Here is a 24445-nt window from a genome sequence, read left to right as displayed (position 1 = left end):
GATAGCCCAATTAAATTCTCTTTAAATCCAATTGTCATGATCAGTTTTGGATTTTGAACTCAAGTTTATATACGTTTTCAAAAATTAAACTTGGTTATTTTCAAGTTGAGTATTTTTGGTTGAGTTTACTCATGTTTTTAAAGCAGGTGAACTTTCCTTTTTAACTTTAACCTATGTTTTACATTTGTCTATATGGCAAAAATGGCCAATAAGGAAGGAATGACATTGATTTAAACATTAAAGGTCCCGTTTTTCGTGTTTTTTTTGAAGCTTTGATTGTGTTTATAGTGTGCAATATAACGTGTTCATGTTTTGCGTGTAAAAAAACACGGTATTTTTCACATAATTTACTTATCTGTATACCGCTGTTTCCACTGTCATAAAAACGGGCTGATGACGTCCTTGTTCTATGAAGTCCCTCCTTCAGAAATACGTAACGAGTTCTGATTGTGCCAGCGGTTCCGGTGTTGTGATTCGACAGCAGCTTAGCGAACCTTGCCCGGAAAGGTCACGCCTCTTACCATAACGTGGAGATGCACGCGCTCAGTGTTATTGTAAACATGTCTTTAATTTTACCCTATCAATTTGAGCCGGAATCAGACCCGGTGATTGGACTGCGGGATGAAAATAACAGCGTTTCGACGACATGGCGACAAACACACTCTACAAACGCAACTCTTGTGTATTCCTGTGGGCGGAGGTTAGTCAAAAAACTGTTTTAGTGATGTCATTAAAGAAGGAAGTAGAGGGATGTAGTCCAAACTGGCCGTTCGATGTAGGCGACTTCTGTTAAATAAAATATCTCGCTTGGCATTGAACTTTGAGCTTTAAAATTTTACAGATTTTATTTATACTCTAACAACATTACACACTAACTAAAGTTTGAAACATGGGATCACGAAGAACGGGACCTTTAAAACACCTTTTCTTGGTCACACTTAAAAAAAAAAAACTGAAACACAAAAAGAAAAACTGAAATATCACATGGTCCTAAGTATTCAGACCCTTTGCTCAGTATTTAGTAGAAGCACCCTTTTGATCTAATACAGCCATGAGTCTTTTTGGGAAAGATGCAACAAGTTTTTCACATCTGGCCAGCTCTAGGAAGGGTTCTGGTCGTCCCAAACGTCTTCCATTTAAGGATTATGGAGGCCACTGTGCTCTTAGGAACCTTAAGTGCAGCAGAAAAAGCTCTTCAGGCAGTTCCTTTGACCTCATGATTCTCATTTGCTCTGACATGCACTGTGAGCTGTAAGGTCTTATATAGACAGGTGTGTGGTTTTCCTAATCAAGTCCAATCAGTATAATCAAACACAGCTGGACTCAAATGAAGGTGTAGAACCATCTCAAGGATGATCAGAAGAAATGGACAGCACATGAGTTAAATATATGAGTGTCACAGCAAAGGGTCTGAATACTTAGGACCATGTGATATTTCAGTTTTTCTTTTTTAATAAATCCGCAAAAATGTCAACAATTCTGTGTTTTTCTGTCAATATGGGGTGCTGTGTGTACATTAATGAGGGGGAAAAAAATGAACTTAAATGATTTTAGCAAATGGCTGCAATATAACAAAGAGTGAAAAATTTAAGGGGGTCTGAATACTTTCCGTACCCACTGTATATATAAATATAGGTTTCTTAAATTTATACAAGTATGTGTGTGTATTTATATATACACAATTATTATACACAGAACACACACATATATTACGTAAACACTTTTATTTTGCAAACAATTAATCGTGATTAATCATTGTGCAGCCTTATTAAATGGCTTTGTTACCTAAAAACAGTGCAATATGGATGTAACCACCATAAACAATATTGCAGTTATCATATTATATTATTTATTTAAATATTTTCCATTATTAAAAAGTCCTTTTAGTATTTACCTATTAAGCAAAAGTAAAGTCAAATTAAGCATAAGTAATTTATAATTTATAAAGTTATTTTCTGCTGTTTTAATGTTAGTATTATGACAGCCAATTTCATAGGCACTCAATTTCACTAATAAAACTAAAAATCTTTGCTCTTTTTCTATTAGTAATGAAAATCATTTTATGCAACACTATTCTATTCTATTCTATTCTATTCTATTCTATTCTATTCTATTCTATTCTATTCTATTCTATTCAGCACAATAAGACCTGCAGTGGCAGCATTAACAGTTGGTTCTGTCAGTATCAGGCTTGTAAAATGAACAAATGACTCATTATTTGAATGCGATCATTAGGCGATCAATAAGAGTGTCAGCCATAGCTTTCTTCTGAGATGTCTACATTGCTTCATTGTGATCGATCATCACTAAAAATCTCATATCATACTTTTCAAAGGCCACAATTACACCTATTGTCTTCTCTTGTGAATAATTCATTGGACGTCCACCAGCTCTTAGGCTGTTTAAACACATTTGTTGTAAATGACAGAATGGGGACCATCTGTTTGAGGTCGAGCAAGAACAAAAGCACACTGATGTGTTTGGTCTACGATAAACTTACAACAGTCCTCATCTGGTTCACATCCAAAAATTCACACCTGTGACCAGAGACACGTCTCAACCTGTTCACCTGATGGGTGTTAACTCATGTTAAATATTTAAACAGAACGGCATCACAGTCCTTTAGTAGTCGAGTCTTGAAACACAGACAAAAGAAAAAAAAAAAGATAAAAGGGGTACAAAGTAGCATCCAAAACGTAACAACAACAACATCAAAAGTCAGTAAATGTTGTGTTTACACTTCAGTAGGAAATTATATAAAAAATAAAATTATTTCATAAGTTGTTTTATTTTCTATTCATTTAATATGTTTGCAATTTTATTTTCTAAAAAAACAAACAAACAAAAAAACACTGAATAAAAGTAAAATTAAATACATAGTTTATAAAAAGTAAAATACAAACATTCATGCATTTAAAAAATGTTAAATTATGGTTTATCTAAAATATTAATTTTTACTACGAACCAAGCATGTCGCTCAAGTCCTGAAAAAAGTGAGCGTCTCCATCGCCCCCAGGTGGTTGGTCCCAGTATAGGTCATAAACCCCACCCTTTTCCATGTAATTTAATGGGACACGAGACAAACTAAGCAATTAAATTATACTTCAAATATTTTTTTTTTCAAAGATGGTTTCTGTCGTTTTATGTAACTTTTATCACGCTGATGTAAGTTCAAGTGTGACGCCATGATTGACAGCATCTCTAAGCGAAGTAGTCACTGAGGTACCAACAGATTTTTTTTTTCAGGATTTTCGGGAGGATATTTAACTTGAATTTCTACATTTCCATAACTTTTTTTTTTTCACACTGACACAATGAGTTTTTCTGAAGTAAACCATACCAAATGATTCTGTGGGAGTGTGAGCGGGGCCTTGATAGCGCGCGACTCCACTTCATGCTACTGCACAGAATCGGGTCCTGAATCAGCAAAAGATGTCAGTGCCATATTGGGAAATTGATGGTCATGAGAAATGAATGCTTATGTATTGCATAATAAAACAAACCGGAAACCAATAATGGAAGCAAAAAACATACGTAATATAATATAAGTTAAGCTAGCAGGCTAATCAGGTAGATGTATGCTATGCTACTTCATAAGCTAACTAAAAAACAGTAAGAACAAGAAATGTTCATATACTAGTATATGAACCATGTCATTTAAAAGACATTTTAAAAAGGTATTTTAAACTATATAAATTTGCAGGAATTATAACCAGGCAGGCACTAAAAATACTACCCATTAAAAGCCCATTGAGCCAATGGGATCACTCAGGGCCTTAAAGGAGACCCGTTTTTAATGGGGGAACTCGATTTCTCACCACAGCGGCTTCACTTTTCTACAACGGAAGAGAGTAGAGGTGCGTTGTCTATATATTTTTTTACAGTCTATGCTACAAACGAATAGCATTTGTATCATAACGAGACAACAATTTTTATCAACATGCCATTTATGGTTTTTAAAATAAAGGAACAGTGGGCTTATCTATAAACTTGACATTCAGAAGGATGACCTTCGCTCAAAAGCACAGTGGTGATAAAGATGAATCATGATATTAGTACATCTCTGCTGTTCCTAGAACACTATATCATTTGGCACACAGAACAAACATCAAGAAGACTTCCAGGTCCATGTCAGGTCATTCAGTCACCTGCACTGTGGGTTATCACTTCATTTAGTTTCTTAGTGACTACTTGAAAGCACCGTTTACCCTGTGAAGTGAGTAAGGGCGTGTTCACAGTTGGCACGTTTGGTTAATTTAAAATGAACTCTAGTGTGATTTAATTGAATAAGTGTGAACGCTGCCATCCAAATTCTGGAAAAACCTGAAAAGATGGGTCTCGGCCCACTTCCAAACTAACTCTGGTGTGGCTCGACAGCACATGCCGAACCCCAGAGTAATGTGAATCGTTAAACCCCTAGAACACACCCTTAATAGACAGCAAAAAAATCTTTAAGAGCCTGCAAAAGTATACAAAAGTAAGTCACTTTGGTGTCTGCCAAAATGCATTAAAAAATCTTTAAGGTTTTTACCCCTGCTTTGCAGATTTAAGGGGGGAAATAATGGACAGGTGGGTTTGTTGGTAATTGCATCCTGATCAATGAAACAAGCTCTCTGAAAGTGTTTACACTCAAAAATCAGATTAGCTTATGATATGACTTTCATAATGATGATGAACTTTTGTAAAAATACAACAAACTTTCATAATGTCTGTAAAGGGTTTGCGGTGGTTGCTAGGATTTGAGAAACATGAGGAAGACTTTGGACGGGCCTATTTAAGTGCATCATTCACAATGTTCCTGTGTGATGTCTATCAAAGTATATTTGTATAATATAAGTGAGAGGAAAAAAATTAAATAAACACATATCAAAGGTTGAGGTTTGACAATGATTATTTATCATGAATATAACAATACAGTTCTTAAAACAAACACACATTCTCTCTCTCACACACACACACACCTATGAACACGCAGATAAGCTCTAGCTGCGGTGCACGATGCTGTCGATGCTCTCCTGAAGCTCTGCCATCTTCTTCAGCACCAGATTCACCTTCTGCTCATCAAACTCCAGACACACAAACTCAGAGCTCTGAAGCAGAGAGAGAGAGAGAAACTATTTACACTCAGTATGAATGGTGAAACTGAAGTGACCCAAAATCATTTTAAATAACACATCTGCACTGAGTGTCAACGTGTGATATCAATACTGCTGCCGACACGCTTGTTATAGAGTCGACCTGCATCAACACAGCAGTTTCACTGCATGAAAAACACCTGAAAAGTAGTTTCCACTCAAAGAGAATCAACATCAATCCTCAGAATTCTGAACCTGTTATTTAGAACCAATGAATAGAATGTTTTAAATCATTTGAATGAGAATTCCCAGGAATTCTTGATTCTGATTGGTCAGTCAGCATTCTGTGAACAAGTATGTGTCATTCCGGGGACTTTAGAGATAACAGGTCATTCCGGGGACTTTTCGGCTACTGTTTTTCAAATACCATGTATTCGGACATACTACTCTTTTTGGTGTACTGTTTTTCACATACTATATTATATTTATATAGTAAGGAAGTATTCAATTTTGGATGCAGTGCATTTATTGGGTAAACCGTGTACTTAAAGTACATTTAGTCTACAATTCTGGCCTGTGTCCTGATCACCATCATGGTTTATTTTGTAACATATACTACATTATCTCTTAATAACAGGGCAGCAAAAGAATAGTGTTAAAGCTTTTTTCTTTTGTAAAAAATTATCCAGAAGGGCAGAAGAATGGGACTGACAAGAAGAATGGGACTGATGAAGAATGGGAATGACATCAGATGACATCAGCAGCTGAAGCAGGTCATTATGACATCATCAGACACCAAAGCAGCTCCTGTGCCTTGTTTCATTCACACAGAACCAGAGATTAAAACATAAACTAACCTTCAGCTTTAACACTATGTGCTGCCGGTGCCTTCTTCAGAAAAGGCAAATTAACCCAATATATAAATATACTACTGTTTAAATGTTTAGGGTCGGTACGTTTTTTTTTGTTTGTTTTTGAAAGAAGTCTGCATTAAAGGTATCGCAATACCCTGCTATTAAAAACTGTACGATTTCACATTTTATCAGTATTAGTACTTTAAGAATGACAGCATTTTAATAAGAGACGTTTTTCATAATTTGCATCAATATGTGACAGCGGCACATGTGTGTGCAGAGCTCTGCTTCCACTCCCTGAAGGGACTTAAATATATCTGCACAAGTGAGAAAAAGTGCGGGATGTGTTTGATCACCAAGATCAATAAGCCGTGAAAAAGAGCTCAAAAGAGCAACTCGCGGTACCGGGCTCAGACAGACCTGAAGAGTGAGCACAGTTCTCTTTCATGGATTATTGGGGCTGAATGATCTAAAATATGTATATATATATATATATATATATATATATAAAAAAAAATAAAGCATGTCCTGGCAAGTATCCTAGCAAACACAGCTGGGTATGTCTTAAGTGAATAAAAACAGTCAAGAAAGAAATCAGGTGTGTTCCAATGTATTGGATCCATGCATCAGGTCTTAAAGTGACGGCAGCCTACTCAACCTGCAGCTGTCTGTGTGATTAATGTTAATCAAACAACAACAAAAAAAAGAGAAAATCAACCACACTCATAAAAATGATTCTGTGGTGAAGGAAATTTTTGTGATTGTTTTAATTTACTTTTTTTTTTTGCTGTTTTCCAGCCGTATTTACACTGTTTTATCATTGCTTTTGTTGTTAGATAACTTGCGATTTTGTGATATATAGAGTTCATTTTCTATTCAAAATGATACATTCACACCCAAAAATGATCTATCGAATGTTACCGTCATCATACGGTCATATTATTTACTTATATATTTAAGTAAAGCATACACTTTAAAAGCATGGTTTAATTCAGTGTTATATTATTTGAGTAAAAACTTAATTTTGTTAAATTTACTTAACTTAGTTTAGTAGATTTTAACTCTATATGTAAAATTACATAAATTAAATATAATATTTTTACTTGATAATAACAGGTAAGTTTTAGTTTATTTTACTTAAAATGTGTTAGTGCAAATTGTTATGAGGATGTTATTGTGAAATATTATTATAACTTAAAGTAACTGTTTCCAATTGTAATTTATTGTAAAAAATATAATTTATTCCTGTGATCAAAGCTGAATTTTCAGCATCATTACTGCAGTCTTCAGTGTCACATGATCCTTCAGAAATCATTCTAATATGATGATTGGATGTGCAAGAAACATTTCTGATTATTATCAATGTTGAAAACAGTTGTGCTGCTTCATATTTCTGTGGAAACTGTGATACATTTGTTTCTGGATGAATAGAAAGTTCAAAAGAACATCCTTTATTTGAAATATATAAATTATAAATGTCTTTACTGTCACTTTTGATCAATTTAATGCATCACTGCTGAATAAAGTCTTAGTACTACAAAACTTTTGAATGGTAGAGTATGTACACTTTAACAATAATAATAATTACAGAAATAATTAATTATTCATCATTGTTAATTCTTGTTTGTTCTTAATACATTTTTGACTACTGTAATTTTATGTAACTGGCATTGTAAAAAAATGTATTAGTACACATAGTACATGACCTTAGATTAATAAGATTAGGAAAAACATGAACCTAGATTACTAAAGGCAATAAAAGCTGTGTTCATTATTAGGTTACGATACCCAATGCAGGAACTAATATTAACAAAAGAAACCTTAGTGAAAAAACTGAAGTGCAACTAGGTATTAAACACTGGTGATTGACTGAAAATACTGCATCTCTGCACTAAGAGTTACAGGGAATAGAAGCAGATACCAAAATGAGGAAAAAGCACTGGGCTGAAACTGACCAGGTAAAAAATGAGAAGGACCTGAACATACAAAACCCCTTTTGTATGGTCACAAAAGCCATATCACATTACCTGTAACCACAGTGACAGTGACCTAAGTAAATATAATAAGATCAGAAAGCACAAATGACAACAATATTTAATAAACGAGCCCAATTAAGGGGCAAATTCATCTGTGAAATCTAATCAACTGACAGCGGCTGACAGGCACACACCACAAAACTGATGGGAGCTTCACTAGAAAACAGAAACATGATCTGAAATCTCACACTGTGTGATGTGACAGACAACTAGGCAACAGGTCCGTCCTGAAAAATTAAGGGAGTCATTTCAGTTAGAAAATGCAATTTTCTCTCTTATTAATAACTGATCTTTATGTAACCATATTTGCACTCTAAAGCAGGACTGACAATTGTGTTCTGTGGATGTGTTAAAAAGTCTCGTTCTTTCTTGCTGTCCAAACACAAACACAGCACTGAGATATCTGAAATTAATCGTGGTTTTATCGTGCAGGAATTGATCTCATGACCCAAAATGAAGAATCTCTCTGTTATTAATCTATTAATCTGGTATTATAATCTATCATTAAAATGGTATTTTTGTTATAAAGCTTGTTTTTCAGATTAATAATCTGAAAAACAAGCCTTGTGCAACATGAGGAATAATATTCTGAGTAATTTACAGCTGGATTGATACCTTTAGGCCAAACAGTGTTGTAGATTAATGGATTTGTGTTCAGTATATAAAAAAATATCAGATTAATAATCAGAAAAACAAGCCTTATAAAAATACCAGATTAATAATCTGAAAAACAAGCCTTATAAAAAAATACCATATTAATAATCTGAAAAACAAGCCTTATAAAAAATACCAGATTAATAATCTGAAAAACAAGCCTTATAAAAAATACCAGATTAATAATCTGAAAAAAACAAGCCTTATTAAAAAATACCATATTAATAATCTGAAAAAAAAACAAGCCTTATAAAAAAATACCAGATTAGTAATCTGAAAAACAAGCCTTATAAAAAATACCAGATTAATAATCTGAAAAAAACAAGCCTTATTAAAAAATACCATATTAATAATCTGAAAAAAAAACAAGCCTTATAAAAAAATACCAGATTAGTAATCTGAAAAAAGGCCTTATAAAAAAAACCAGATTAATAATCTGAAAAAACAAGCCTTATTAAAAAATACCAGATTAGTAATCTGAAAAAAGGGCCTTATAAAAAAAATACCAGATTAATAATCTGAAAAAAGGGCCTTATAAAAAATATACCAGATTAATAATCATAATAATAATAATAATAATCAGATTAATAATCTGAAAAACAAGCCTTAAAAAATACCAGATTAATAATCAGAAAAACAAGCCTTATAAAAATACCAGATTAATAATCTGAAAAACAAGCCTTAAAAAAATACCAGATTAATAATCTGAAAAAACAAGATTACAAGAAACAAGAAACAAGAAAAAACAAAAGTTTTTTTTTTTAAAAAACTTAAAAAAAAAAAAAAAAAAAAAAACCTTCTTATTCCTATCCTTTCACTTCCTCTAATCCCTCTCTATTGTATCTTAGGATAATCTGAGCACTGCCTATAACTTGTATTATGAGCACTTCTTGTCTATTTGCCTCGTCATGACGACTCGCTTGTTGTATTCCTCACTTGTAAGTCGCTTTGGATAAAAGCGTCTGCCAAATGAATAAATGTAAATGTAAATGTAAATGTAAAACAAGCCTTAAAAAAATACCAGATTAATAATCTGAAAAACAAGCCTTAAAAAAATACCAGATTAATAATCTGAAAAACAAGCCTTAAAAAAATACCAGATTAATAATCTGAAAAAAGGGCCTTATAAAAAAATACCAGATTAATAATCAGAAAAACAAGCCTTATAAAAATACCAGATTAATAATCTGAAAAAAGGGCCTTATAAAAAAATACCAGATTAATAATCAGAAAAACAAGCCTTATAAAAAAAATACCAGATTAATAATCAGAAAAACAAGCCTTATAAAAAGATACCAGATTAATAATCTGAAAAACAAGCCTTATAAAAAAATACCAGATTAATAATCAGAAAAACAAGCCTTATAAAAAGATACCAGATTAATAATCTGAAAAACAAGCCTTATAAAAAAATACCAGATTAATAATCAGAAAAACAAGCCTTATAAAAATACCAGATTAATAATCTGAAAAAGGGCCTTATAAAAAAAATACCAGATTAATAATCAGAAAAACAAGCCTTATAAAAAAATACCAGATTAATAATCTGAAAAACAAGCCTTAAAAAATACCAGATTAATAATCAGAAAAACAAGCCTTAAAAAAAAATACCAGATTAATAATCTGAAAAACAAGCCTTATAAAAATACCAGATTAATAATCTGAAAAAGGGCCTTATAAAAAAAATACCAGATTAATAATCAGAAAAACAAGCCTTATAAAAAAATACCAGATTAATAATCTGAAAAACAAGCCTTAAAAAATACCAGATTAATAATCAGAAAAACAAGCCTTAAAAAAAAATACCAGATTAATAATCTGAAAAACAAGCCTTAAAAAATACCAGATTAATAATCTGAAAAAAGGGCCTTATAAAAAAATACCAGATTAATAATCAGAAAAACAAGCCTTATAAAAATACCAGATTAATAATCAGAAAAACAAGCCTTATAAAAAAAATACCAGATTAATAATCAGAAAAACAAGCCTTATAAAAAGATACCAGATTAATAATATGAAAAACAAGCCTTATAAAAAAATACCAGATTAATAATATGAAAAACAAGCCTTATAAAAAAATACCAGATTAATAATCTGAAAAAAGGGCCTTATAAAAAAAATACCAGATTAATAATCAGAAAAACAAGCCTTATAAAAAAATACCAGATTAATAATCAGAAAAACAAGCCTTATAAAAATACCAGATTAATAATCTGAAAAAAGGGCCTTATAAAAAAAATACCAGATTAATAATCAGAAAAACAAGCCTTATAAAAAAATACCAGATTAATAATCAGAAAAACAAGCCTTATAAAAAGATACCAGATTAATAATCTGAAAAACAAGCCTTAAAAAAATACCAGATTGATAATCTGAAAAAAGGGCCTTATAAAAAAAAAAACATATTAATAATCTGTAAAACAAGCCTTGTGCAACATGAGGAATAATATTCTGCGTAATTTACAGTTGGATTAATACCTTTAGGCCAAACAGTGCTGTAGTTTAATGGATTTACAGTACTGCATACATTTCAAGTTCCAAAATTATTATAAAACTTGAAATGCTAATTCCAAAAACAGAGCCTTGTGCAATAAAATATATTTTTCTGTACATTCTGCTATTAGTTTGATATCATAATGCCATATAGTTAAATTGTTTAATTGAATTATAGCGATAATTAATATATATTTTATTTCATGAAATTGAGCATTGTGCTATGCAAAGGACATCAGTTTATGCATATCTGAGTTGGTTGACATGAAATGCACAGAGAGTTTAATGGGTATGAAACCGAATGTCTAACGAAAGTCAAATGTTATCTTCACCGCTGTATCAATCTCCTCCTTTTAGCATCGTTGTGGCCGTGATGAGGGACCTTTCTGCTCTCCTGCTGCTCTGAGGAGAACTGAATACCCAACAGTCCCCTATTCTCTGAGCATGAATCATACGGTGTGTAATGCATCTCTCTGCACACGGCACCAATGATACGAAACAATTAGAGCACTCAGACAAACGAACGGGCTGAAAACCACTTAGAGCGGAGAGGAGGCTCCTCTTACAGTGCTGAATGTGCATTCACAAAAAGAACTGGGTGGTTTGACAATATATTTTGTGGCAGTGATATAAAATGTTTATCGTTGGAGATTTTGCTATATCGTATATACCACAGTATGTAAATATATACGCGTAGCACAGCACTACTGACACTTAAGTGTGATGAAACACATGAATGTATGGAAGCTTGATTCCGCCATGAAATAAAAAATAAAGGTAATTTGCGACTTTTTATCTCACAATTCTGACTTTTTTTATATCTCTTTATATCTTTATATATTCTTTTTTTTCTCAGAATTTTCTCAAAATATAAACTTAAATTTAAAACTTAAAATTGCCAGTTATAAAGTCAGAAGAATTGTGAGTTATAAAGTCAGAACTGTGAGATAAAAAGTCGCAATTACCTTTTTATTTTTTATTTTGGTGGCGGAAACAAGCTTCCATATGAATAAGACAAAGAGTGTGACGTGCTTGATGTTTAAAAAAAAAAGTTATTAAGCACAATAAATCATGAAAAAGAACTCGAGTGCTGGCGCTGACTTGCACACTAACAATGTATGTGTATGGAAACCTGCCTCTCTGATAATGTGATCGCAAATTTGGGACGTGGTTGATATTAAAGAGTTATTAAGTGCAATAATAAGTCATGAACTCAGTGCGGTTGCTTGCACTGACTGACACAGCTAAAGCGCGCACACAGAAAGCCGCGTCTCTCAGCATGCGATCGCGAGTTCTGTTCTCTCTCACCTCTTATTGCGCTTGAGTGGTCGAAAACCCACACAATTGTGTCAACGTAGTCAATGTGTGGATTATTCATGTTAACACTGTTGGTTACGTCTCAAAGGAAAGTAAACAGTTGGGTGTAAACAGGATGTGTAACAGTATAATGAATCTGTGCATTCGGTCTTAAAGTGACAGCAGCCTAATAAACCTGCTGCTTACCGAGTCATTAATGTAAATCAAACAAAGGAGAAAATAACTTGTTGCTCTTGACTGAATAACTTTTGCAGATTTTATAAGAAGAAATATTTAATTCATACATTTATTCAATTTCTGCACTATTTCTAACTACATGTTAAAGGTGGGGTAAGCCATATTTCAAAAACACTGTTTGGAAGTTGGTCGGACCGACACCAACAACAAACATCTAACCAATCAGCATTAGGGGGTGTATAACAGTCGAGGAGACAGAACGAGCAAGAGGGAGATTTGAATAAAGACTGCAGAAAGAGAGATGAGACAATACAAAAGAGCTCAAATGAATATCACTGGAATTAAGGTTTATGACTGGGCTTTCCAGCACTGGAGAGAGCTAAGTGGGAAGGCCTGAAAACAGACATGGAGGCTGCTTTGATTCCGCTCCACATGTGATAACACTGGGTTTGAGTGTCATTGATTGTCTGGAGCTGCTGTGCTGTTGGAGACTAACAACGAACACTTGTTTGTATTCACTCTTGTGTACTGTACATTCATTTTTTTATGCTTCCTTGTTGTTCGTTCATCATCTGCGCTTTATTTTTCATGAAGCATTATGATAAACAGACATCCACTCGCATTGTGTGTGTTACATTGGCCAGATAATGAGAGTTTTGCTGTTAAACCACTGCACACTGCTGTTGTTAGTGCACTCAACCGCCTTCCAGCAGCGATCGGGGTTCGAGACCAACCCGGAGCACTGTTGTAAAGATTGGAGGGTGAGTTTTGGAGGTGGAGCAATGAAGAGAGGTGTGGATTTGATTTCAAATATCAATATTGTCCAACAGCGTTTTTGAAATATGGCTTACCCCACCTTTACATAAACGTACTGTATCTGAAAAACCTAATTTGTTTAATTCATATTTTTGTTATAGTCTATTGTATATGCCCTATTGTTTGTAATTAGCTTCTATGTACTTATTTTTAAAAACAAAAATAGAATAAAATAACAAAAATAGCTAAGTTGTGACATATATTGTTGTTATTGTGAAATAAATTGCTCATATCGTGAAATAAGATCTTGGTCATAACGCCCACCGCGAAAATAAATAAATAATTTATAAGAATAAGAAATCAAACGGAAAAAAGGAGGCTGTTATTTTCGTCTTGCCCCACTGAGGTTAAATGATAACATACAGCAGATATTATGATTAAGCATCTAAAATTTGCAAACGAAAGAACCCCAAATGAACTTCATAGGAAAGAGCTGATGATGAACGGAAAGACTTAATGGCCGAGTAATGATGGCTAATGTCACTAATGGCTCTCTGTTTCCTGTAACTCAGACCTCTTGATATCACGGGAAATAAAGAGCTCCTCATGCAGTTCAGGAACATATTGATGAGTTCGAACGGTAAAAATGGGCAACACACTTTGCTTATCACTGTGTTTCTGTAAAAAACAAAGAGTTTATGATATGATAGTCAGTGTGAAATCGATTAAAATTTGGTTACAATTTATGAACAATTAATCAGCATAAATCCTTATCATTTTTTGGTGCAAACACATTAAAGTAACTAGACAACATCATTGAAGACCAGCAATAATGATTTTCATTTTGATTACATAATAATGGCAATATATAGACCCCTTAAAAGTTTGTAAACAATGCAACGTTTCCTGGTGGGCGGGGCTTAGCTGGAGGCAAAAAAGGCGCTGGACGCAATGTTAGCTAGCATGTTTTAGGAGGGATTTATTAAACATAGATGCAGAAGAAGGTTCGGAACTGTCCGAATATGTACAGTCACTGACTCTGCAGGACCGTGACAGCTATTTTTGTAAATTAACTCTTGCGGATGGAAGCAGGCTGCCTGACCTGTGTGCCATACGGCCACGGGAGTGGCATGAAGACTTGACGGGGCTGCCGAGGGTGGAGTGGCCGGACATCTACACTTACCTCATCGAACATATGCATAGATTATTTTACCTGATATGAAGTGTGCACTGCAAACACGAGCATTATTTATGATCGTCTCCGTCCAGTCTGTACGGCGTATTGCATTCAACCACAATTGTCTTCTTGATTTCTGTGAAGGAATGTCTGCCGGGATCCGGTAAAACTTTAGTTTTGAAACAAAAGTGCTGTTACTTCTATTCTGGCAGCCAAAAACACAACAAGACGACATTTTAAAGTCAAAACATCAAACTTTTAGCGCGCCTGTTATGAGTTCTTCCTTATGTTTTGCCTCCAGCTAGAGCGGTGACGTCACAGTGACGTAGGCGATTAAGGGGTCTATACATGCCAAAGTCAGACATGTCCCTTTGCCAGCTGTGATGCCTGGTTACTGGTTTAAACTTGGCCCAGGTTTGTAAAGATTTTTGGGTCGGCACACCTTAATAGCTTCAACAATTGATTGCCAATTAAGTTTAGAATACAATGAACCGATCAGAACCCAGTTTAGGTCAGATAGCTGCTAATGGTGGATATTTTGATGAATCGAAAATGTACGTTTTTTCTATGTATAAACTGTTTATGTAATAAAATATGTTTTTGTACTTTGTGTTGTCCCTTATCAGTGCAAAATGATCACAAATTAAAAAGGATTCATGCCAATATTGTCCAAAACCCCACTTTTCTAGGACGTTTCCAAACTTTTGGAGGGCAGTGTATGTATATATATATTATATATTATGTATATGTACATATAAACAAATGTATATAAATGTAACAAAACATATTTATATTAGGGCTGCACGATTTGGGGAAAATGTCATATTGCGATTATTGAGGTCAATATTGCGATTGCGATATGCGATAATAAACAAATAGTATCATGAGTCATCTTGCTTGGTTCTCTATGAAAATGCACACACAGATTACTGATAATGCTGAAATGTGTATTTCTCAACTCAAACTAGCAACAACAACAAATAAATGCACAGTGTTTTCAAATTAAAATATTTTTACAAAATTAAATAATAACACCTTTGCATTACTGCAAACTTGTTATAATCCCATTTAAGATGTTTGTTTCTTTACTAATCTGTGGTTCAACGGATCACAAAACTCACGGTTCGGATCACATCACGGTTATGACGTCACGGATCGGATCATTTTTCGGATCAGCACAAAAAAAAAAATTGGGGATGGGGGTAACTTAATTTTGCATGTATTACTTAGCCCACTTAAACTACTCTGATACCACAGCATAAACTACTAGCCTAAGTAATTTATTATTATTAAAGGCAAGTGAACAGACTGTAAAAAGAACAAATACTGTACACCAATTACAACAAGCATAGATAAATACTACATAAAGTTACAAATAAAGTATAAGGTCTAACTGTAGTATTAATTTTCATGCACAGAAATGTAATAATTAAATGTAAAATGACACTGGTCACTGTATAAATTTAACCCTCTAGAGCACAGCGTTGCCCTCAGGCAATGGAAAGTTTTCTTAAGCCCTATGTTTAGTAAATATTTCTTTAAATGATATCAACCAATTAGAAAGGTTGAGAAAGTACCAAATAACAGTTCAGTAAGGTGTTGGAGTCAATATCAAACACCATTTAAAGGTGGGACGTCCTGTTCTGACACATGGTCACAGGAGCACATGGTGTGAGAAGAAGGCAATATTATTTGCTTTAGTAATCTTATTTAAAACGACATGAACTGTACATAAAAAATATGTGTGTGTGTTTGAAGGTGTAGAGAAGCCTTTTGTCAGGTTTTATGAAGTTTTTTTTATTTTGCATGTTCAGAAATTCAGTTTTTCTGTTCATTGCCTCAGGGCAACGTTGTGCGATAAGGGGTACTTTTTGAGGAGGTTTTAGACACCTCTCATTGGCAACAATGTATTATAAGAAGGGAAGATGCAAGATTCCTGGGTGTGCAGGAACACCCAAAGTGATGTGCAAAAATTGTAACATACACCACTATGTCACAGCAGAGAAGAAGTGCTTTTTGAAGTTCCGTACAGAGTGAAATCTTATTACATGAAGTACATTATATTGCATAGCACACTACATGATACAGACCTATGCATGTATCAAATTCAATACATCAATGTCTTTCAAGTGTTTTTCCCTTTTTACTTAATGATTTCTTGAATTTTTTTTACAAAAAAAAAAATTTGATTTTGATGATAATTTTCTCTATGACTCTGTACCATTGTCGCACAACGTTGCCATAAAAAATATTCTTTTTTAATCAATAAAATGTTCCCAAAAGAACGAAAAATTATGTGGAATATTTTTTTTCATTTGCCATCAACATGTGTGCAGTAGAGGGTTAATATAGATTTTGTAAATTGTTAATTGTTAAAGCTGTATTTTGTTGTTTGATTTACATGACAGACAACAGCAGGTATTTATAGGTTGCTGTCACTTTAAGAGTAAGACATGCACACACACATCTGAATTCTCACCTCCTTCACTTAAGAAATTAACCGAAAGTGTTTACGAGAAGACTTGCTGAGGTATTTTGACTGACATAATGCGTGTATGTGACCATCCAAGTGCATTGAGGACGCAAAAGAGAAATCAATTTGGAGTTTGCGAGCTATAACGCGCCTCTCTCTCTCTGTGCGCGTGAGCCTTGTATGTATGTGCGTCATGTGTATGGAGTCAAATTAATGCCTTAAAGTTGTGCACAAAAATAAAGTTTTGCAAAACACAAAAAAGAATTGAGCAATAAAAAAATGTTTTGCAAACAAAAATAAAGAATTGCAAAGGAAAAATAAAGTATTGAGCGGAAAAAAATAAGTTTTGCAAACAAAAATAATAAATTGCAAAATAAAATAAAGTAGTGCAAAAATAAAAATATAATCAATTACAAAAATCAATGACAGCTGTAATCCTATTTTATCTTTGCCACATATTTTCCATGCTCAAACCTACTAAATCATTTGCAACGCTCATTTTATTCTGCGTTTCAGTCAAGCGTGCGCTCACGATACCGGTTTTCTTTTGCGCTGCACTTTTCTGTGCGGATCTCTTTATGGCACTGGGTTGACGTGGGGGTGGAGTCAAGAAACGGGGGCACGCCCCCGCGAAATGCATTGGAAGGGAACGTAATCGGCGACAGGTGAAATAATTCTTTGACATGGTTAAAAATAATGAATGGTTTGTTTTTGTTGGTTTGTTTAGCATATGTTGTCGCCGATTACGAACCCCTCCAATGCATTTCTTATAGTAATATGACCCGTTGCTCTCTGTCTCACTGCCTGTATCCACTTTTGTGTCCTTAAACATTCGTTTTTGGGGGTCGACAGCTTATAAAAACTTATTTCTGGGTTTTTTAGCTTGTTAGCTGTACACCTTGACACACAGCACCTTTTAGGCATTGTTCTGTTTTTTGTAATGAGTCAGAAAAGACAAGAAGGCAGCCTGGAGACAGTTGGATTGTTTAATAAATGCGCTCTGTCTCTATGCTTGATCTGTTCTGTTGCGATCTGCGTCTCCTGCCGATGACGTGTTTCGCGGGGGCGTGCCCCCGTTTCTTGACTCCACCCCCACGTCAAACCAGTGCCATAAAGAGATCCGCACAGAAAAGTGCAGCGCAAAAGAAAACCGGTATCGTGAGTGCACACTTGACTGAAACGCAGAATAAAATGAGAGTTGCAAATGATTTAGTAGGTTTGAGCATGAAAAATATGTGGCAAAGATAAAATAGGATTACAGCTGTCATTGATTTTTGTAATTGATTATATTTTTATTTTTGCACTACGTTATTTTATTTTGCAATTTATTATTTTTGTTTGCAAAACTTACTTTTTTCTGCTCAATACTTTATTTTTCCTTTGCAATTCTTTATTTTTGTTTGCAAAACATTTTTTTATTGCTCAATTCTTTTTTTTGTTTTGCAAAACTTTATTTTTGTGCAAAACTTTAAGGCATTAATTTGACTCCATACATGTGCGCACCGATAACAGCGCTGCGTGCGATACCGAATTAAATCCTGTTGCCTCTTCTAGCGCGCTGGAATGGTTTTATTATATCTATTTAATGTGTAAACTAGCAAGACAAACACGTTCAAATGATAACCTTTCACTCTATTGCGGTTAAAGTTGCAATTGATCCGCGAAACACATGCGTCCCGAACCGTGGGCCTTGGTCCGTACGGATCACGGATCAACAACGATCCGTTTAACCACTACTAATCTGGGTTTATAATCTTATAGCCAAAATATCGCCATGCTACCATACAGAGGTAGCATTTTTTCTTGCCACCAGTTCAGTGACCGTTTGCTCCGCATCCATCTACCTGTTCTCTGCGCTGCACACTGGAAATAGTCTTGACATGACCATGCGCGCCACACGTGCCACTGCTTAAACTGAAAGGTCTTCTTTTTGTTAGCGGTGTATAAAATGGGCAAACGGCTCTCAGAGAATGGGTTGTCGTGTCCACACATGTATTTATTTATTTATTAAATTATTATTATTATTTTTATTTCATAAAATCGCAGCATTTTGCGTCATATAATCGCACAAGCTTGACATCGCGATTGCGATATGATTAATCGTGCAGCTCTAATTTATATTATTAATACATAATTAATAACCAAACCCCAAGGGGTAAAGACAATACATTGAGAGTGTTTTTCCACTTACACAGCAGTACTGTCTCTTCATAATTATTAATTTATGCTTTCCATAGATATTCAATGTAGTTTTAGGAAGACTGTCATGGAAAGCAGAAATGGTTCACAGCTGTGCAGTTACAGAAGATTATTCAAGATCTCTGAATATCTGTCAATCAACAGATTTTAATTTTAATATAAATATGCTAAATACAACTTTGCTTCTGGTAAGAAATCTTCTTGGCAGCAACTTTTCTCATTTGATCTTCAATTTGCATTATCTAGTACTTATTCAACACTTGTCTGGCAGGTAGTTAACGCACACGCAATAACATGCAATGCTGTTGATACTAATAATTTGTTTAAAGATCATAAAAACAACATGATCTTTGCTCATTCAATGATGCAAAATCATTTCACTACAGTATGCTATTTGTTAACATCTCTTAATTTAAAAATCTTAAAATACTCTCAGTATTATTTTAGCTCAAGCGGTCTCAACTTTAGCTGAGGCTTACAGATGTTAAGCTGCACACATACTTTTCACCACACACATCTTTGAACAAACACCCAACATGCCACAACTACCTACCGATTTGAAACCCCAGAGAGTGGTGTGACTTCATTTTTCCAGGACATGTCTGCACATATTCATAGGGGTGTGTGTGTGTGTGTGTGCAGTTATAACAGTAAAAATGATCATCATCGAATCTCTCGGGCACACAGGCCTCCCAGATTTTAGCATGCAAAAGTCAGTGAAAAAAATCTCTTTTGTGCTTTTAAAATACTTTTGTCAGGAGCTCCACCCAACTTCCATGACCCGAAACCTCACCTCTCCAGTGCGGCCAAGCTCTAACTCCACCAGTGCCACAGGGCTGTTGGACACCTGCCCCCTGCTGGCGGATGTGTGCAGGTCCACTCTCCACTTCAGGCCCCTGAGGCCAGGCTCCCAGCGACTCTGAGCCAACAGACTCTCTCGCACCCGCGTCCGGTGGGCCTTCCAGAAGCGCGCCAGAGCGGCCGCCTGCTCTGGAGTCACACCACCTCCACCCTGCTTACGCGTCTGCGCCGTGAGGAAAGCTTCGAGCTGCGTCTGATCCATGTCCGCTGATGCGATGGACTGAAGGAAGGACAGAAAGATCAGGTTAAGGGTGTAGTATGGGATAAATGCTGATATTTGGCATTTTAATGATTAGCATTGGCTGACAAGTTTTACTGTTTGGCTGATAAGTGTCAGAAGAAGACTTTTATTTTGACGGCACTGAGAACGCAGATGCACAGAAGCGCTCATTCTCCATCTTCATTTTTTATAAACAGGCACTGTTATCATGGATGATTGTACACAAACACAATTTCTCCCCTCACAAATGCTTAATTTGGAATAATAGATATATTTTACACCAAAATAAATATTTATTTTTAGTTAATTGGCTTAGTGAAAATATTTTGAATAGTAATGATCATTTACTTACTTATTCAGCATTTTTAGGAAAATGTTTCATTTTATATACCTGTCAATGAGTATATGATGGTAATCAATGCCATTCCCTCAGAACCTGAAAACCCAAACTAAGATCTTAGTCTTAAAGGTCCCGTTTTTCGTGGTTTTTTGAAGCTTTGATTGTGTTTATAGTGTGCAATATAACATGTGTTCATGTTTCGCGTGTAAAAAAACACAGTATTTTTCACATAATTTACTTATCTGTATACCGCTGTTTCCACTGTCATAAAAACGGGCTGATGACTTCCTTGTTCTATGAAGTCCCTCCTTCAGAAATACATAACGAGTTCTGATTGTGCCAGCGGTTCCTGTGTTGTGATTCGACAGCAGCTTAGCGCTCCTTGCCCGGAAAGGTCACGCCTCTTACCATAACGTGGAGATGCACGCGCTCAGTGTTATTGTAAACATGTCTTTAATTTTACCCTATCAATTTGAGCCGGAATCAGACCCGGTGATTGGACTGCGGGATGAAAATAACAGCGTTTCGACGACATGGCGACAAACACACTCTACAAACGCAACTCTTGTGTATTCCTGTGGGCGGAGGTTAGTCAAAAAACTGTTTTAGTGACGTCATTAAAGAAGGAAGTAGAGGGATGTAGTCCAAACTGGCCGTTCGATGTAGGCGACTTCTGTTAAATAAAATATCTCGCTTGGCATTGAACTTTGAGCTTTAAAATTTTACAGATTTTATTTATACTCTAACAACAACATTACACACTAACTAAAGTTTGAAACATGGAATCACGAAGAACGGGACCTTTAAAGGAGGGGTGTAATGCTATTTCGTGCATTCTGACTTATTTACATTGTTAAACAGTTGGATTCTCATGCTAAAATGGCCAAAGTTTCAAAACACGAGTTGGACGGATGACAGAGTATTTCTGTGCCAAAAATACTCTTCCAAATCCTCACAAACTTCGGGGTCTTTTTTTCAAATATGGGCCTGTGTGACGTCAACAGGGGTGGAATTCCTTGTACGGGCACTTCTCCTGGAAGAGCGCGAGTGAAACACGTCGACCAGAGCGAGAGAGCAAGAACACGCCCTTCAACGCGCGTTCGGCTTTACGGAAGTCGCCGGCAGCGCTGCGCAGGTCACAGGACTTCAGAAAATCAACAATGTCACCAAAGAAGTGTGTTTTTGGTTGTGAGGGAAAGATAACCTTGCTTCCCAAAGAACCCAGCATGCTCATGCATGACATTGATGCGCTCTCGATATTTGTTATTAAAATAACCATAGAAACTGATAGTTGCAATCACTTTTTTATTGGTTAAAATAAATGGAGAATATCTCATGTTTTTCTGTGGCTGCTCGAGCCCTCAGGATCGGCGCTTATGGTTTTATGAACAAGGCCCAGTTCTACACTGGATTTACAGATCGTTTGAAACTGAAAGACGGAGCGGTCACAGCGATAATGATCCCGGTCATTGATCATGATCATGATCCCCGGAACCGCAGGTAATAAGTAAAACTGCATCAAATGTTTGTTTTTGATGCGCCTAAGTGCATATAATGTAAACAATACGAACGTAGTGAATTTATAAATTCATTATTCATCATTCACTTTACGCTATATTCATTATAGTGATTCAAAAGTTATCCATGGATAATGCGATGGTGTATTTGTTTAGCTGACCATTGATAGCTTGCAGCCGATCTCTACACAAAAGCTGCGCGTGCTCGTGACTCTAACAAATTTTGCTCCGCTCACATGGCACACCTCCAAGCACTCGGCTGTTTTCGGAAAGACTCGGTACAGTGTATGTATCTTTTATAAATTTGATAAAACTAAAGACTTTTTGGTGTTATGAAGGATGCTATACTACTCTCTAGGTACTCAAGATTAACATGAGATTGGCAGAAACTGTGTGTGATACCCTCCGCTTTAAACTGGAAGGTAACAATTTAAAAGACAAAAAAATGTAGTAATAATTATCTCTGAACAATGTGCCAAATTTCCACTGTTCCTTTAGCTACAGGATTTTGGAGATCACAATTTCAAGATGTCAATTGGAAAGAGACCTTTAAAATCTCCAGACGATTTCGTATCATCAATAAAATTAGGGAGGTGTGTCATTTAAGATTGTTCATCGTATTTATCCTGTAAAAAAGGTAATTGCAAAGATATTGGCCTGAAATGTGTTTTCTATAAAGAGGAAACTGAGAGTATTGTCCATTTATTTTATGATTGTATTTATACACAATTATTTTGGTGTGATCTGGCTTTTTTTTGTGAAAAATAGTACTAACATTGAACTCAAAGTAAAATGTTTTTTTGATTTTTTTAATGATAATACTGGTGACTTCAAAATTTGGTATACTGTGAATTCACTCATTGTATATGGAAAAGTCTTTATCAACAAATGTAAATGGGGAGGGAAAAAAACTAATTTTAGTCATTTTAAAATAGAAATAGGTCACTACTTTTATACATTAAAGGAAACAAGATAAAGCGAAAAAACTAAATTATTTTAAAGCCTTAAATCTATTCTTTGAATAATTTGTAACTTTTGTACTTATTTATTGACATGTGAATTTCTTTCTGCTTTCTCTTCTTTTCTTTCTTTTTTTATATTTATTTATCATAACATTTGATTTGATGTAATTAATATGACATTGACCTTGTATGTTCATTGCTCAAATGATTGTGCCTCTGGTACAAACAGAGCTTGGGAAAAACTTTGCATTTTATCTCCTGGTAATGGTTGCTGTGATTCCTGCTTGTGTTGTATTATATTGTGGTTGATGCTGTAAATTGGTTTGTATGTTATTTGTTGCTGCTTCTTGGCAAAGTCAATCTTTTAAAAGTGATTTTTTTTTAATCTCACTGATTTTTTTAAAACTGGTTAAATATTAGGAAAATGAATGAATGAATGAATTTTGTCTCTAAAATTAGAATAGTAGACAGAACTGTTAAAGAAAGCGAATGGTATATGAAATGTATTATAAGAGTTTGCTTTTCTATTATTAGTAATAATAATATTTTTTAACTTTCAACTATTTCTTTATTTAATAAAACTATATATTAGGATTACAGAATAAAAAAACTTTCTAAAGTATAAATCTGTTTGTTTTACATATATTTATCATCAAAATATTTTTGCATTTTGATATATTTTCCAATTATTTTTCCATATCGTCGATCACTAATCTGTAGTATACACTAAATACTACCTACTATTAAAAATAAGACAAACATAACGAATTATGTAATGATAAACGTTCAGCAAGTGACATCTAATGGCTGACAACTAACGTTACCATTGGTGATGAAGAAATCTGCTGCTCTCTAGCGGTAGACAGATAATAACAGTTCAAACCACACCTGCATTTAGTTTCAAAGAATAAAAGATCTCTATGAAATGTTTGCTTTTGTATTTTACTGCAGAAGAGCAATAAACGCACTGCTGCTGTCATGTAAACTCTCACAGAGAGTGGCGGAAGAGGAGAGAGTAACTTTTACCTTCAGAAGCGACCTCATCTTGTCATGTAGCGCGCGGAACTCGTCCTGCGTCATCTCGGCGTAGAGCTCATTCTTCAAAAACTCCTCTGTGATTTCTGTATTACCGTAATAAAGTCTCTGAGTGATTCCGTTCAATAAAGCGCTCACACATCTCTGGCTGTCCCCGTCAGCCATACTGGATGTTGACAGTGGGTTATGTGATCCGCGTCACGCGCAGCGCGACTTCCTTCACTGCGCGTTCACTTCCGGTATTCATATATTGTTATTTAGACATATTGTGTATCATTTTCTAAATTATTATTTTTTAA

General features: G+C 34.8%; 1 protein-coding gene across 2 annotated transcripts; it reads right to left on the bottom strand.

Annotated features, from left to right (window-relative positions):
- Positions 1-4873: 4873 nt before the first annotated feature.
- Positions 4874-24356, bottom strand: commd1 (copper metabolism (Murr1) domain containing 1). Of its 2 annotated transcripts, none has more exons than XM_048196087.1 (3): positions 24138-24352; positions 20005-20292; positions 4874-5090 (listed from the first exon to the last, which is right to left on the bottom strand). In XM_048196087.1, exons 1-3 carry the CDS (start codon positions 24309-24311, stop codon positions 4983-4985), a joined length of 570 nt encoding a protein of 189 aa, XP_048052044.1. In that variant the 5' UTR covers positions 24312-24352; the 3' UTR covers positions 4874-4982. The 2 variants fall into 2 exon arrangements, with proteins under 2 accessions (XP_048052044.1, XP_048052045.1); XM_048196088.1 differs by lacking the exon at positions 4874-5090 and adding an exon at positions 18557-19813 and having other exon boundaries at positions 24138-24356.
- Between the last annotated feature and the right edge of the window lie 89 nt (positions 24357-24445).

This window comes from Megalobrama amblycephala, linkage group LG7 (assembly GCF_018812025.1).
Source record: "Megalobrama amblycephala isolate DHTTF-2021 linkage group LG7, ASM1881202v1, whole genome shotgun sequence".
Classification (NCBI taxonomy): domain Eukaryota; kingdom Metazoa; phylum Chordata; class Actinopteri; order Cypriniformes; family Xenocyprididae; genus Megalobrama; species Megalobrama amblycephala.
This window is presented reverse-complemented; position numbering and strand designations above follow the sequence as displayed.

Bases quoted from the DNA above. Each gene is read 5' to 3' on its own strand.
- commd1 (XM_048196087.1), bottom strand. From the start codon at position 24,311: ATGGCTGACGGGGACAGCCAGAGATGTGTGAGCGCTTTATTGAACGGA. The intron at 20,293-24,137 runs GTAAAAGTTACT...TCCTTCCTTCAG, and splicing joins AGATGAGGTCGCTTCTGAAG to TCCATCGCATCAGCGGACAT. The intron at 5,091-20,004 runs GTGAGGTTTCGG...TCTCTGCTTCAG, and splicing joins AGCTTGGCCGCACTGGAGAG to AGCTCTGAGTTTGTGTGTCT.